This window comes from Callithrix jacchus, chromosome 7 (genome assembly GCF_049354715.1).
Source record: "Callithrix jacchus isolate 240 chromosome 7, calJac240_pri, whole genome shotgun sequence".
Classification (NCBI taxonomy): Eukaryota; Metazoa; Chordata; class Mammalia; order Primates; family Cebidae; genus Callithrix; species Callithrix jacchus.
Genome location: NC_133508.1, coordinates 157972674 through 157988916, shown reverse-complemented (window position 1 = coordinate 157988916; position 16243 = coordinate 157972674). Strand labels below are relative to the sequence as shown.

General features: G+C 47.1%; 1 protein-coding gene across 2 annotated transcripts in view; it reads left to right on the top strand.

Moving 5' to 3' along the window:
* The first annotated feature begins 10733 nt into the window (after positions 1-10733).
* PHGDH (phosphoglycerate dehydrogenase) overlaps positions 10734-16243 on the top strand; it is a 29713-nt gene continuing 24203 nt past the window's right edge. For both annotated transcript variants that reach the window (XM_054236708.2, XM_002759799.7), the window contains exon 1: positions 10734-11006. In XM_054236708.2, coding sequence (XP_054092683.1) covers positions 10869-11006 — 138 coding nt within the window. In that variant the 5' untranslated portion in view covers positions 10734-10868. The remainder of the gene's footprint in view (positions 11007-16243) is intronic.

The following is a 16243-nucleotide window of genomic DNA, read 5'->3' as shown; positions in this document are numbered from 1 at the left end:
CAGAAGCGAAGAGTTGAGATTTAGGAATCTCTGCCTAGATTTCAGAGGATGTATGGAAATGTGTGGATGTCTAGGCAGAAGTTTGCTGCAGACGCAGAGCCCTCATGGAGAGCCTCTGCTAGGGCAATGCAGAACAGAAATGTGGGGTTGGACCTTCCACATAGAGTCCTCACTAGGCAGTGCCTAGTGGAGCTTCGAGAAGAGGGTCACTGCCCTCAAAACCCCAGAATGTTAGATCCACCAACAGCTTGCACCATGCGCCTGGAAAAGCCAGACACTCAATGACAGCTTGTGCAAGGAGCTGCCAGGGCTGTACCCTGCAGAGCCACAGGCATGGAGCTGCCCAAAACCTTGGGAGCCCACCCCTTGTGTCACTGCGGCCTGGATGGGAGACATCAAGTCCAAGGAGATCATTTGGGAGCTTTAAGAGTTAATGACTGTCCTACTGGATTTTGGACTGCCAGGAGGCCTGCAGCCCCTGTTTTGGCCAGTTTCTCCCATTTGGATTGGGAGCATTTATACAATGCCTGTCCCCCTGCTGTACCTTGAAAATAACTAACTTGTTTTTGATTTTACGGGCTCATAGGCAGAAGGGACTTGCCTTGTCTCAGATGAGACTTTGGACTTGGATTTTGAGTTAATGCTGGAATGAGTTAAGACTTTGGGGGGACTGTTGGGAAGGCATGGTTGTGTTTTGAAATGTGAGAATGATGTGAGATTTAGAAGGGACCAGAGGCACAATGATATGGTTTGGTTCTGTGCCCCCACCAACATGTCATGTTGAATTGTAATCCCCACATGTTGGAGAAGAGGCCTGGTGAGAGGTGATTGAATCATGGGGGTGCTCTTCCCTCTTGCTGTTCTTATGATAGTGAATGAGTTCTCACAAGAGCTGGTTGTTTAAAAGTGTGTAGCACTTTCCCTTTCACTCTCTCTCTTCCTTGCCACAGTGTTAAGAAGGTGCTTGCTTCCCCTTTGCCTTCTGCCATGATTGAAAGTTTCCTGAGGCCTGCGGTCCATGCTTCCTGTTAAGCCTGTGAAACTGTGTCAATTTAGCCTCTTTTCTTCATAAGTCACCGAGTCTCAGCTAGTTCTTTATGGCAGTATGGGAAGGTAGGGAGAGTTCTCTGTTCCCATCCATGCTGTCTCACTTTAGGCTTAGCCAGGACTACTAGTATTTTTTTAATTTTTGTTTGCTTGTTTGTTTTTGGACATAGAGTCTAACTCTGTCACCCAGGCTGGAGTGCAATGGTATGATCTCAGCTCACTGCAACTTCTGCCTCTTGCCTCAGACTCACAAGTAGCTGGGACTGCAGGCATGTGACACCATGCCTGGCTAAATTTTTTTGCAATTTTAGTAGAGACGGGTTTTTACCATGTTGGCCAGGCTGTTCTCGAGCTCCTGACCTCAAGTGGTCTGGGCATCTCGGCCTCCCAAAGTGTTAGGATTACAGGCATGAAACACCACACCCAGCCTGACTACCAAGTTTTTGTCATTATTTTTAATGCAAACTCTCTGGTTAATCACAGGTAATAGAAGAGGGCTGTTCATTAATGACTTCCCAAAATTTCTGTTTATTTCACTGCTATTTAATCTTTCTGTCCTTGATGATATTTGTTCTTTTCATTTTACCTGGCTTCCAAGTACGTTAGTTTCTTATTGGTGCTATGATGAATCATCACAAATTTCGTGAGTTACAACAACACATATATTGTCTTATAGTTCCAGAGTCCAGACGTCTGAAATAAGTGTTACTGGGATAAAGTCAAGATGTCAGCAGGGCTGTTTCCTTCAGGAGGCTCAGACAATTCGTGTCCTTACCTTTTTCAGTTTCAAGGGGCTGCCTGCATTCCTTGGCTGTGGCTTCTTCCACTACGTTCAAAGAACATGACTGCAGTCTCTCCTTCCATCATCATATGGACGTCTCTCTCACTCTAATTCCTCCTGTGTCCTCCTTATTAGGGTCCTTGTGATTATATCAGCACCACCTCCCTAGATAATTGTCCGCTCTCAAATTCCTTAACATAATCATATCTGCATAGTCCAATTTGCCGTAGATGATAACCTTCACAGATTCCATGTGTTAGGACATGGGAGTCATCATTCTTCCTACTATACCAAGACTCATGAGTAAATTTCAATGCCTTGGATGACTTCCCAGGCAACACAAATACTTGATTTCTGCCGGCCATTAATATGACATTTAGGCCTTTTGTGTTGCCGTTTCTAAACTTAATATAATACTTTAGAGATCGAAGGATTTTAGATAGCATTTTGAAAGATTCAAAGAACACCACAATTAGAAGTTTAACCAGAGAGTTAAAAAATGTTATGATCTCAACTTTAGTAGTTACAGTTGTGCAACTTCCATTACACCATTTTACTTCTTTAAATTGTAAAATTGGGATAAATACAACAATGCATCTCAGATGTGCAAAAATTACAAAAGGGAGAAAATTACGCCAGAGAAAGAGATCTGATCTAACGAATTCCATCTTGCCTTTAACTTCCAAACTGCCCTTGGTCATTCCTGTGTGTGGGCCAAGCTAACTTTGGGAGAAATTTAGTTTATTGTTTCCTTCCCCAAAGTAAACCATGTTTATAAAACTAATAAAAAACCATAAAGTTAGGATTATAGAGGGACTCAGCTCACAAAGGCCATTTTCCATATACCTGGGATCGCATCCCCCACCAATTAGCAGCACCCATTCCCTAGCCCCTTGTCTGCCAAACTATCTTTTAAACAGTCTCTGATTAGGAAACTGGAGGCTGTGGAAAATAAATACATAAATAACCCTAGCCTTCAAATCTTCAGAGAGACTGTTTTGAGTAATATTAAAACTCTGGTCTCCTATTTAGCCTGCTCTCTGTGAATTAAATTCTTTCCCTATTGCGATTCCTCTGTCTTGATAAATTGTCTCTATCCGAGCAGTGGGCAAGATGAATTCACTGGGCGGTTACAACAGAGCTGTTTTTTATTTTTTTATTTTTTGAGACAAAGTCTTGCTCCATCGCCAGGCGCCAGGCTGGAATGCAGTAGTGTGATCTTGGCTCACTGCAACCTCCGCCTCCTGGGTTTAAGCAATTCTCCTACCTCAGCCTCCTGAATAGCTGGGACTACAGGCATGCGTCACCATGCCCAGCTAATTTTTGTATTTTTTTTTTTTTTGAGACGGAGTTTTGCTCTTGTTACCCAGGCTGGAGTGCAATGGCGCGATCTCGGCTCACCACAACCTCCACCTCCTGGGTTCAGGCAATTCTCCTGCCTCAGCCTCCCGAGTAGCTGGGACTACAGGCATGCGCCACCATGCCCAGCTAATTTTTTTTGTATTTTTAGTAGAGACGGGGTTTCACCATGTTGACCAGGATGGTCTCGATCTCTTGACCTCATGATCCACCCGCCTCAGCCTCCCAAAGTGCTGGGATTACAGGCGTGAACCACCATGCCCAGGAGTTGTTTTATTTACTGATTTATACTTATCTTGCACTTAAAAAAAGATCAGTAAATATCTGTATTATATGTGAAAGGAAAATAAAAACTCATGACCCCGATTCACTATGCCAAAAGGGAAAAATTAAGCTGAAAGCTGAGTCGTGCCAACTAAATTCAGGCATTAAAGAGACTGCCTTTCTCTTTGCTCCTAGGCAGACAAGTACAGGTGAAAGGTTAAATATCTCCACAAGTAGCTCTTCTATGTTTACTTTCTCTTTCGCGAAGTGCCCATGCACTGGGAGCCAGATGTAAACAGAATTGACTCTTCCCCTCCCTGCTCCTTTTCTCTTGCAGCATGTGGATGACCATACTGGCCCTTTTTCCCTCCAGTCCACTTTTCCCCACTAAACATCAAAGCCCTCAGAATCATCTTGGGAGGAAGGCACAAGCTGCAGGCTGTTTCTGGGATTCCATGTTTCTTTCTCTTCCAGGCATGTTCAAGGCCTTGGCAAAATAAGCTTCCAAATTGATTGAGAACTTTCTCAGATACTTTTTGGTTTACCTATTATTAGGCCTAATTTGAATTTGTTAAACCATGTAACATATGGAATTTCAGTAAAGGTTCATGGGATCCCGGGAGGCCCATGGACAGGTCTCAGGAGGTGTATGTGTCCTCGAAACTGAGTGCACAGCCTTGAAGGTGGGAGGGCTTGTAACTTTCATTAGATTCTTGTTGGATTCAGTGACCATGACAGGTTTTGACGCCTAGTGGCTGAAGGGAAAAACTTCAACCTGAGATATCAGAGGAAAGCTCTCTGTTTATGAGACTTCTGAGACAGCGGCTCAGTCTCCATCCTCAGATCAATAAATTTAAACATGTGATTCTATCAGAGCCCCTCATGTAGAGCAGAGTTTCAGACTAACTCCCATGAGATTAGTATACAAACCAAAAAGCCACCATGTTCGGTGGTGTGAGGGTGGAGCTAGCTGCCCATCCAGCGACCACACATCAGTTCCCCTCCCTGTACTGCCTGGCCGGGGTGCCTGAGCCGCATTTCCTTGCAGTCAGGGAGACCGTAAACCATCTTGTAGCACTGCCTGGTTTTTCCTTTTGCCACAAGACTTAAAGACAATGGGAACTGGTGGGAAACATCACCCAGCAGCTCTTTACTGACATCAGGGTAACTGAAAAACAAAGTAACCGCTCAGAAGCGTGGCAAAGAAGGGACTTGTAGAATCAGAAGGCATGTTTTTCCACAGATTACGATAAAATCTGATGAATTCCCTCTGTAGCACATCAAAGTACAACTCACTAATGACCAGAGGACCCCTGTCTGCCGCACACACGGTCTTCCTCTCTCCTGGAACGGGGCTCAGTAAAAGCCAAGGCTTTCCTTGTTTCATTTTTGCTGAATATGCGAACAAGCCCTTTCTATTAATATGTTTTTTCCACAGAAACAATTGTAACTCATTATGTTACAGGTTTTTTTTTTTTTAATGTTCAATGGTGTTTTGTTGAAACAGTTCTTTTGATCTGGTGTCTCCTCAAACCCCTCGGAGGCATTTGCCTTCTCTCAGGATAGGTTACTTTCTCAGTTGGTTAACTCCACTCACGATTCATTAATTCTTAGTTTTCACCATCAGAGAGTTGCCTTTTCAGGTTACAGATGTGCCTTATCCTGTCGCTTCATGTGCCCCACAAAGGAACCACCTCCCTCCTCACCATCTTCATCCCTGTCATTGTGATAATGAAAACACTGTGAAACGTAGCTTCTTCTGTGTTAATGTAGAGTACTCTTTAAAAAAAATTAGTGTTAGTCTCCTTCTTGTAATTAATCCATAAATTGTTTCTCATCTACTTAGAATTAAATCTAAACTTCTTAACCATGGTGGAGTGGTCAGTGTCGGTGTTCTTAGCCTGTCTTTCAATCCCCATTTCCCTTCTTTCAGCTCAGCACCTTCAATTCTCCTCTGGGGACACACTCTTATTGCAATTTTAGTATCTACTTCAGATGGAATGAATTCTTTCCTCAGATCTGAAGCGGGTGCTTTACTCAGCACGGACAACCCTGCATATCCATCCTCCTGGGCACCGTGACTATTCCAAGGACAGATACGTGGTCCATGGGGATCCGATGAGGTTGAGGTCTGGACATGTTGTGGCAATTATTAGCGAACCAGTGCAGTCTTTTAGGATCCCTAAACTGCTAGACTATATGGCTGAATTTTTTAAAAATTTTATTTAACTTTAGGTGCATACTATATCTGGTATTTCTCCCCATGTTATCCCTCCCCATCCTCTCCTCCCTCCCCACCCCCTGCTGTCCCTCCCCTACCCCCCCAACTGCCCCCAGTGTGTGATGCTCCTCTTCCTGAGTCCAAGTGTTCTCATTGTTCAACGCCCGCCTGTGAGTGAGAACATGCGGTGTTTGGTTTTCTGTTCTTGTGTCAGTTTGCTGAGAATGATGCTTTCCAGATTCATCTGAGTCCCTATAAAGGACACAAACTCATCGATTTTTTATGGCTGCATAGTATTCCATGGTGTATATGTACCACATTTTCTTTGTCCAGTCTGTCATTGATGGGCATTTGGGTTGGTTCCATGGCTGAATTTTACATTCTTCACCAACTTGCAACATTCTTGCCACATTTTGTCTTTCTGGAAATAAGACAGAGGAAAACAGAGACAGTGAGAGAGACATGGACTGCCAGAGACACTATCTAAGCACGTTTTTGTTTTTGCTCACACTTGATCTTTCTGGACACCTGAGCCAACACCTTCCCTTTTTTCCTTGAACCAGTTTACACGGGGTGTCTGATACTTGCATCCCCCAAAGTGCAGACTATTCCCTCAATGGTGTGGCTCCTGCTGATGTCTCCCACCTCGTCTTCCGCCATGTTCCCCCACCTTCTGTCAGTTCCTAGAAAAATCTATGCACTTTCCTACCCAAGGGACTTTGCCTTTTTTGTTCTCTTTCCTCTAAATGTTCGTCACTGGCCATCTTCACCTTCAGATCTCCGCCTAAGTGCGACCTTCTCTGAGACTTTTCTGACACAGATCACACACATAGCACATACTCGCTCACACACCGGACTGGACTGCAAGTTTCCTGTGGGCAGGGACTACCTGTGACCCGTTCAGGATTGTCACTCCAGTGCCTGGCATTGTGCCTGGCACATAGTAAGTACTATGGAAATATCTGGGCAGGTTTTTGGAATGTGCCACATTGTTCTGCTTTTCTTTCTACCTAGAATTCTCTTTTTCTTTAATTCTTTGCATAGCTAGTTTTTTCTTATTTCAGACTCAACCCAGTTTCCACCTTCTCAGGATTATGAACTTTTGGATCAGGAAGGTGTTTCCTGAAGTCCGTAATTCCTCTCCCCCATCCTGTCTCTCACATCATCTGGTTTTACGTTAACGGTTCTACATGCCCTAAGATTATCCAGTTCAGTTTTTCACTTATTTATTTATTTTCTATCCTCAAACACAGTATAAGCTCCATGAGAGCAGAGACGGTCTTAATCAAAGCTTCATTGCCAACCCCCTCAGCAGTGCCTGGCATATTACAGTTTCAATAAATGTACACCGACTGACTGAATGGATGAAGGAAGGAAAGTCGAGAACTAGAGATGACACTCACTTGTATGCTTTGCCTTATTTAATCCCTTCACCAACCTTCGGAACTAAGCACTATCATACGATTAGTTTCACATTACAGAGGAGAAAACTGAGTCTTAGAGGAGCAATGGAATTTGCCCAAAGTCACATTGTTCATAATTTGAGAAGCTGGAATTCAAGATATGCCTGTTTTGTGGATGACAGTTCATTTTCTACATCTTAAAATATCTGTTTTGTTTCTTATGATTCGAGTTTGGATATCACAGCTGGTCTCCAAGTAGAAAAATAGAGTTCCCACTCTCCTTCCCTTAACCCCATTAGCGTTATTCTCAGAGCTACAGGCAGAGCAGCTGGACAGTTTGCAACCTCAGGTAGGGGTAGGTCCTTTCACTGCACACAAGAAAGCAGGAGCGTGCATATTATTTGTAGGTTGGAAAGAGAGCCAATAGGGGCTGGCCCAGGCATGCACTAGGACCTTTCCCCAAACTTCACTAATCAGAATGGTTTTCTCTTCCCGAGGGACTGGGGCCAGAGGAAGGGAGAGAAGGAGGGAGTTTGAGGAGAAGGGCAGAACTGTTTTTCCAATACTTCCCAGAGGGCCAAAGTTCCTGTTTTACGGAGGGATGCAATACACAGGGAGAGGGAGAAATTTCCCCTACTCCAACCTTCAATTATCAAAGAAAAACCCTTAGTCTGCAATTGATGTTGCAGATTCTGGGGTGTAGTGGTGAGGATGTATCTATATTAGCTGTATCAGGTCTCAGCCCGGCCAACAACACATTTAATCTTATGCTTCTAAATCACTTGGCATAGCCTCGGTGCTAACTTTGGAGTCAAGTTGAAACTCCTCCTCAGGGCAATGCCCTTCAGGAGCAGCCCCTGCCCCCTCTGCAGTCTCACCTCCTGGTATCCTCCTGACATCCTCACATTCATGGTAGACAAGCTGTGAACATGTTGCCACTCCTCACAACTCTGAGCCTTTGGAAATGTCATTTCTTCTCCGCCTGGCTGATTCTTATTCAGCTCTTAAGATTAGGCAGTTAACCATGAGCAGCTTCAAGCCAGGTTATGTTTTACCTATCTCTGTATCCCTGGGCTTCTCAAAGTAGCTGCCTTGAATGAGTTTCAAAAGACTAGCTGAAAGGCAACCTTGCTTGGAAGTCTTCCTGGCACCTTAGGAGGTGGTTCTCCTTGCTCCCAAAGCATTCCAGCACACCTCTATTCATAATTCTTAAACTATACCTTTTAATTTTTAATTTTTTTGTTTTTTAGAGACAGGGTTTCACTCTGTTGCCCAGGTTGCGGTGCCATGTGGTACAATCATGGCTCACTGCAGCCTCAAACTCCAGGGCCCAAGTGATCCTCCTGCCTCAGCCTCCGAAGTAGCTAGGACTATAGCAGTGTGCCACCATGCTGGGCTACTCTTCTTAAAATACTGTTTTGCTTTCTTTTTGAGGAAAGGCTGAGTCTTATGCATCACCATATCCCTAGGGTTAAGCCACAGTACCGGCACATGGGAGGTACTAGATAAATTCATTTTTGAATCAAACCTTTTCTGAGCCTCTGTGATGTGGAAAGCATGTGCTAGGCACTGCTGGGGGGATACAAAGTTGTATCTCTGATCTTAATGAAATGAGAGTCCAGGGAGAAGGAGACATGAAGTTCACGAATATGTTCCATAAGGCACTGTGAGATAACCTGACAAAAGTCAATTCTACAGGAATGTAAAGGGAGGGAACGTTTCTGACTTCTGTAACAATTATCACATGCCCTCCTTGTCACTTGGAAATGGACTCTTACCTGTTAATTATTTTCTTTTTTTTTTTTTTGTACGTAAACTTTTTTTTTTTTTAATTCTTATTTTTTTAATGCATTTTAGGTTTTGGGGTACATGTGCAGAGCATGCAATACAGTTGCATAGGTACACACATGGTAGTGTGTTTTGTTTGCTTTCACCCCTTCACCCACATTTGGCATTTCTCCCAATTATTTTCTTAATGGGCTTAGCAGTGTCTTTCTTTATTTCTTTTCTTTTTTTTTTTTTTTTTTTTTTGAGATAGAGTCTTGCTCTGTCACCAGGCGCCAGGCTGGAGCGCAGTGGTGCAATCTCGGCTCACTGCAATCTCCGCCTCCCGGATTCAAGCAATACTCCTGCCTCAGCCTCCCGAGTAGCTGGGATTACAGGCACGCGCCACCATGCCCAGCTAATTTTTGTATTTTTTAGTACAGACGGGGTTTCACCACGTTGGCCAGGATGGTCTCGATCTCTTGACCTCGTGATCTGCCCACCCCAGCCTTCCAAAGTGCTGGGATTACAGGCGTCAGCCTCCGCGCCCGACCTAGAAGTGTCTTTTATTGTGTGGCTTGGACCTGTTTTAAAAGTAAGTGGCTCAAAATAATAAAGAAAACAGGTGATCAGGCTTAGGAGGCCTCTGGTTGTGTGTTCAGACGGTACCCAGCAAGTTTGACTTGGTGTAACTTTAGGGCAAGATTACATGTTGAAGACGGCAGAGTTTAGATTTTACACTGAAAGGAAGCAGGCAGTGAGCCCTGGGAAGAGTTTATGGAAAGCGGTTACAAAAATGGAAGCCTCCTGGGATAGGTCTCCTGTCTGTTCCTAGACCCCAGGGTACTGCTGGACACCTCAAGAGAGGGAGAGAAATTGAATACTCATGAGTCTTGCAGTGTAGGAATAACAATTCATCTGAACAAGTGAAAAGAATAGACTATTTTGTCCCCCATTGGGATCATTGGTTCTGAAAATCTAATTTGTGTCTAGGAATTATCAGTAGAATTTTCATTACTTTATAGAATTGATATTGCATAGTTCTGAAGGATAAGGATTTAGCACTTGAGTTACGAAGCTCAGGACAACACAACACACAATGCTTAACTGGACTGGATAAGCCCATAAAGCTGAATTCTAATTCAACTATGAGCATCTCTGAGTCAGCTTCTGATTCCAGGTGACTTTAATCCCAGATTGAATTTTCTGACATTTCTGTAAAACGAGGCAGAAAAGGGCATGACGGTTATGGGGTTTAAACATAAAAGAGTTAAGAGCTGAGAAGTGCCTCCTTGGTCAATATATAAATCAGACCGCACTGACATCCCGTTTTCCTTTCCTTCTTTTTCATAATTAGAGAGGAAGTGGAAGGAAAAGGAATAAAGAATTTTAACAAAGTATGCCTAAACACATAATTCTCATCGCATCACTAATTTAGAATTAACCACAGCTCCGTGGTGTCTCAGAAAGCTCCCTATGGCTTTTCACTACGTCACTTTCCACGTCTGTGTGCTTGGTACTGTCGGATGTACCAAGACGAGGTCGAATTTCCCTCCCACGCCCAGCACAGTGTCTTGCACATTTACCTACTCGAAAAAAAATTGCTCCTTAAGGGATCAATGAACGAATCCTTAGGAGGAAAAGTGAACATGAAGTTTTTCTCTCCCGATGGGGTGTAGCTCTCCGTTCGTTTCAGATATGCATCAGGCAGTCAGCGTAAAATGTGCTTTTTATATGCTCACCAGGTGTAGGCAAGACCTTTTTTGGCTGAGACTGAGACGTTCATTGCGGGAGGATGACAAAGTGGGCGGGGATCTGGCCGACTGAGAGCCGCGAGGAGGGGGCGGAGTCGCGGAGAGTTTGAGTATTTGCGTCCAATCAGAAGGGGACTGTCAGAGCAGGAGGGGAGATGAAGGGGGAGCGGGAGCTGCAGAAAACTGCCCAGTTACTCCGGCGCGCCAGGCCCGACCGCGGCTTCTCGGCTTAACACCTCCACTTGCAGCGGCCGACTCCGAGGCCACCTCCAGCAATGGCCTTCGCAAACCTGCGGAAAGTGCTCATCAGCGACAGCCTGGACCCTTGCTGCCGGAGGATCTTGCAAGATGGAGGGCTGCAGGTGGTGGAGAAGCAGAACCTTAGCAAAGAGGAGCTGATAGCCGAGCTGCAGGTCAGGGGAGCCGCAGGAAACCGAGGTGTCCGGGGCAACCTCCGCGGGGGAAGGCTGGCTGCGCCTAGGCCCGCACGCCCCCCCTCACGTGCCCCCCCAGATCAGTCAGTTCCGGGGGTGCCTCCTGAGGCCGGGAGGTCGTGGGGAACCGGGCCGGGGAGGCAGAAAGAGGGAAGAGCAAACCGCGGCGAGATGCGAACTCTGCTGCTGCTTTGCAGCCGCGTCTTTGTCGCCGGCATGCCACCGCTAGCCTTGCGCGGCGAGGCTGCTCCGACTGGTCCTGCAGGCTGCGCGCGGATGCCAGCGCGGCGCCCCGGAGCTTCGGCCCGCAGCTGTTCTGGCAGCCTGGCGTCGCCCTCCCCCAACCAACCTCCATCCGCCTCCGCGCGGGGGGACAGGGGGAGGGGCGCCAAAGTGGCTTCCTCGCGGGGAACCCGGGAACCAGCGACCCTTCCCAGCCAAGTTCTGGGCCGCCCGGCCGATTCCAGCTTTCCTTGGGCGGGGGGTGGGGAGGCTGGCTGGGGCTGGGTGGGGGGGTGGAGGGGGTGGGAGGGTGGGGGAGGCTGGCTGGGGCTGGGTGGGGGGCGGAGGGGGTGGGAGGGTGGGGGAGGGTGGCTCGGGGGCAGGGCAACGCTGGCGGAGTCCCAGCCAGTCTCGTGGCTGCTGGGGCCGCTGCTGGGAAAGGCGGCCCTCGTAGGGCTGCAGGCGCGTACCCGCCCCGCGTCTGATGCAAGACTGCTCCGTGCTTTCGCAGCCCCTCTGCCTCCTGGGAGCCTTCGGAGGAAACGGGGGCCGGCGGGAGGCGCTGGGGTCCAGGTTTAGCCTCCTCCCCACCTTTGGTTTATTGTTGGTCGGGAGTGACCGGACTGGACTAGAATCCGATCCCAAACGCTCCCAGATGACTTATAGTCTTAGCAAATTTTAGGAACCTTATCTCCTTTTGTTGTGATCTATAATTAATCTACCTTAAATCTTTGTCTACCGTGTTTGAAAACGCCCGCAGGGCTTGGTACACTGATTGTGTGAACTGTTCACTCCGGGGCCTGCACTTTCGTCCTCTGTAGTCCACCCAGCTGCCCAGTCCCTACCTCCCCTGATCCGGCTTATTCTCCACGACTCTCCACGTGGCACAGCCGCCTTCCGCCGGCCTCAGCCGTGTCCTCCTCAGAGGATCGCTTAGCCCGCAGAGGCTGCTGCTGCTGCTTTAGCTGTGCCACAACCACGTGGCCCTGGAAACGGCCTGCGCTCTCTTTGTCTGCCTTTGTATATGCTGCCATGGACCCTGTCCCCATGGCATGGCACTACATCCAACTGTCGAGCCCTACCCTCTACTCGGAAAAGTTTGGTCCCTGCCTTCAGGAAGTTTGTAAGCTGGTTAGGGAGCATGGCCAACACACAGGAGACAGCTGAGCAGATGGCACAGGGCTTAAGCCCTGAATTAGACCATCCAGCTCCCTACCCTCTGCCTGCTCCCCTGCTGGAAGAGGAAGAGAAGGGGCAGATCATCATGCATCTAATTGGTGGGCAATGGCTCAGGACTTGAGCGGCATTGGATGGGTGGCAGGCTCCTCACGTCTGTCACCTCTTTTCTTGTGTGAAATGGTATCAATGGCTCTGGGCAACCACCTGGAAAAGCACTGGGGTGCCCTGCAGACAATCAGGGGCTTTCAGCTCTCTAAAGGAAATTAGAAACCTTGAGGGGTTGGGGATAGGGAGGGATGAGGGCAGAAATGAGAGGAAGGGGAGGCCTATCCATAATGTTGTTCCATGAAGTCAGGAATCAGCTGGGTGGACGCTGGGAGTCTGGTGCTGAAACTTGGGGAACATTTTAAAGGCGCTGAGAACTCTTGGCAGAAGAGGAGAGGGTGTTGGCTAAGTTGACTGCGGGGCATTGTGGGCTGTTTGGGAGGGCTCAGCTTTTGTGTCTCTTTGCAACAAGTTTGGTTCAGAATGCCAGTTAATCTCCTTGGTCAGCCAACTGAAGGGTTCTCATTGCTACACGATGCCCTTTTATTCTGCATGAAGTCTGCTGCCCTCCCCCACTTGAAATCTCTTTGATGCTGAAGGAAGCTTAGGCACCACTGCTAGAACCCGGCCTGGCCTTGGTTCCCACTGCACTGTATTCTGGGCAGGCACCTCTCACTCACCCTCTGGTCAGGAAGCATAATCATTCCGCCCTGCCCCTTTTCAGACTTGAAGCATGTCGAGCTCAGTTTAACGGGTCATGACTAGTATTTCAAAAAACGAAGTAGGAAACAGCAATGTAGATAGTAAGGCTCTCAGTATTGTTTCGTGAATGTTGTTTCAATTGTGTATGTAGTTGTTATGTGTGTGATGTGTGAGTGTGAAATGACAACTTAAAGACGTGTTTCTTGGCCGGGCGTGGTGGTTCATGCCTGTAATCCCAACACTCTGGGGGCACAGAGGAGGCAGATCACTACTTGAAGGGAGGAGACTGAGACCAGCCTGGGCAACATGATGAAACCCTTTCTCTACAAAAAATACAAATATTGGCTACGCATCCTGGCACAAGCCTGTAGTCTCAGCTCCTCGGGGGCAGGGTGGAGGGCTAAGGCCCTGGTTGCTATCACTCTTCCCAGCCTGGTGCTCTGGGGGGAGAATTGCTTGAGCCTAGGAGGTTGAGGCTGCAATGAGCCATGATCTCACCACTGCAATCCACCCTGGGCAAAGAGCTGAACCCTGTCCCTCCACCAAAAAAGATGTGTTTCTTACAGTGAGTCTTGGTCAAAAACAAGTTTGGAAAACATAGGCTTAAAATAATAAAGCATCTCATTTGAAACTCACATCTTAAATATACCTAATATGCAGGAAAATATTTAAATAGCATTATCATTTATCAGTGGCTTTTAAACTTTGTGATCCACAATAAGAAATTTGTTTTATGTCCTAACTTACACACACATACATACGTGCACACACAGACACACACAGTTTTTATGAAATAATACTTACTCTTTCTACATATGATGCGTTCTGGTATTTTCTTCCGTTTTGTTAAGTGGCATTGACAGCACCGCTGAACTGAACACTGGTAATAGTATTTGATTTTACTGAAGCACGTCTATATCTTTATAACAGAATTTAAGAAGGGAATAAATCTTTCCATCTAAGAGTTCTTTTCAAAGGCTCCTTAAAATATAGCATGTCCCGAGCCTCTACACAAGGATTCAGTTTGCAAAAGTTAAATAACCATCAGATCAATCAGGATCACACATCTTGTGCAAAACAGGGTAGACCTGCCTTCCCCGTAGCTGAGGAAGATGACCTGGCCAGTTTCACTGTCTTGCCCTGTGATTTAAGTTAGAGACATGGCAATGCTAGAATTACCTCCTAGACCAAACGTGCCCTCTTGGGAAAGGAAGCATGTGTGAACTTGAGGAATGGGAATGGGTTCCCACTGCTGAGTTAGCAGTTTGTCTGGAACAGCCAGAAATCAAGCAGTTTTCCAGCTGAACAGTAGCTAAGAACAGGGGAGCGAGAAGACTGTAGGAAGTGTGGGAAGTGCCTGTTCCAACCAGCATGGACACAGAAACCACACACAGGGCAGTGAACATCAGAATCGTGCTGTGTAGACAGGCTTCCTCACCCAGGGAGTGACAGGAGGGAGGAACTGTGGGCACTGGAGGAGTGCTGATGGCAAACAGCAGAGGCCGTGAGCGGGTGTGAGCATTTGGCCAGGGCTGTAGTTTGCATAAGTAGAGGACAGGAGGAGGCATCTTGAAGAAGTCTTTGAAGGGGGTGAGTTGTGGTGTGAGCAGGGAAGGAGGCTTGGGGTACAGGCGATTTGAGGGCTTGGCAGGAGGTAGGTTGGACTCAGGGCTCTCTGTGAGTATGTGTTGATTGAGTGAATGGAGACAGTGGGGAGTTGAGGTTATAAGAGGCCTCGGAAGCTCAGTAACGCTGACTGGTGTGGGATGTCTAATGTGGGACCAAGGTCTCCTAAGTGGGAGTTTTGCGCTTGGGACAGGTGAGACCTGATGCTCATCTGTAGGAATCTAACTGGGGACTCTTAGACTCCCGGGCACCAAAGAAGGCTGGTTTGAGGGAAAAGCCGAGAGAGTACAGTGTAAATTTTCACAAGGGAGATCCATCCAAGGAGACCGTGCTGTTTCTGTGCTTGTTTCTTTGACTGCGATGAGGAGGCATGAGATCTACTTCTAAGAGTGCTCAGGGATTTTCAAAATCTTATGAAAAAAAGTTTTTAAAAAGCAGGAAAAGCAGGACTCTGGGGAGTCTGCATGCTCTCCAGCTAGTGTTGCCCATGGGGAGCAGGTTTGCAAGGTTTGGGGAGCATGGCGGCAGCTTGGGGGAGAGCATTGAAGAAGGCTGGACCTTTAAGGCCTAAGGGAATGATTGACTGGGGGCCTCTGGAACTCGATGCTACAGAGACAAGATGATAAGATGATAACTCGAAGTGGCCCCTTCTCTTGCTCCGTGCCCGCTTCTGGTCAGGTGAACTTTTTTTTTTTTTTTTGAGACGGAGTTTCGCTCTTGTTACCCAGGCTGGAGTGCAATGGTGAGATCTGGGCTCACCGCAACCTCTGCCCCCTGGGTTCAGGCAATTCTCCTGCCTCAGCCTCCTGAGTAGCTGGGATTACAGGCACGTGCCACCATGCCCAGCTAATTTTTTGTATTTTTAGTAGAGACGGGGTTTCACCATGTTGACCAGGATGGTCTCGATCTCTTGACCTCGTGATCCACCTGCCTCGGCCTCCCAAAGTGCTGGGATTATAGGCGTGAGCCACCGCTCGGGGCCCGGTCAGGTGAACTTTGAGTTTTGGTGCCACTTGAAAGGAGATTGTGTTTCCTCAGGGTGTTACCAATTACCTAAGGTGTCATTGCTGGCTGCAAAGAAATGCACACTAAAATACCCACTCACTGCCCAGTTGCCCGCCGAAGACTGTGCAGTGAACACTGCTGTTCCCCCACGCTAAACAATGTTGAATATCGTCTATTTCCTTTTTGCCGAAATAATGCCTGAAAATATCACATTTTAAAATTTGTATTTCCTTGATATCTAGTGTCGAAGTGTCTGTAAATTAGTGACCACTTTGTAGTTCTTCCGTGTGTTGACTACTTACCTATTTACCTATTTTTTATCATCTAAAAAAAGTTGATTTGTGGCGCGTGCCTGTAGTCCCAGCTTCTTGGGAGGCTGAGACAGGAGAATCACTTGAACCCGGGAGGCGGAGGTTGTGGGGAGCCCAGATCGCACC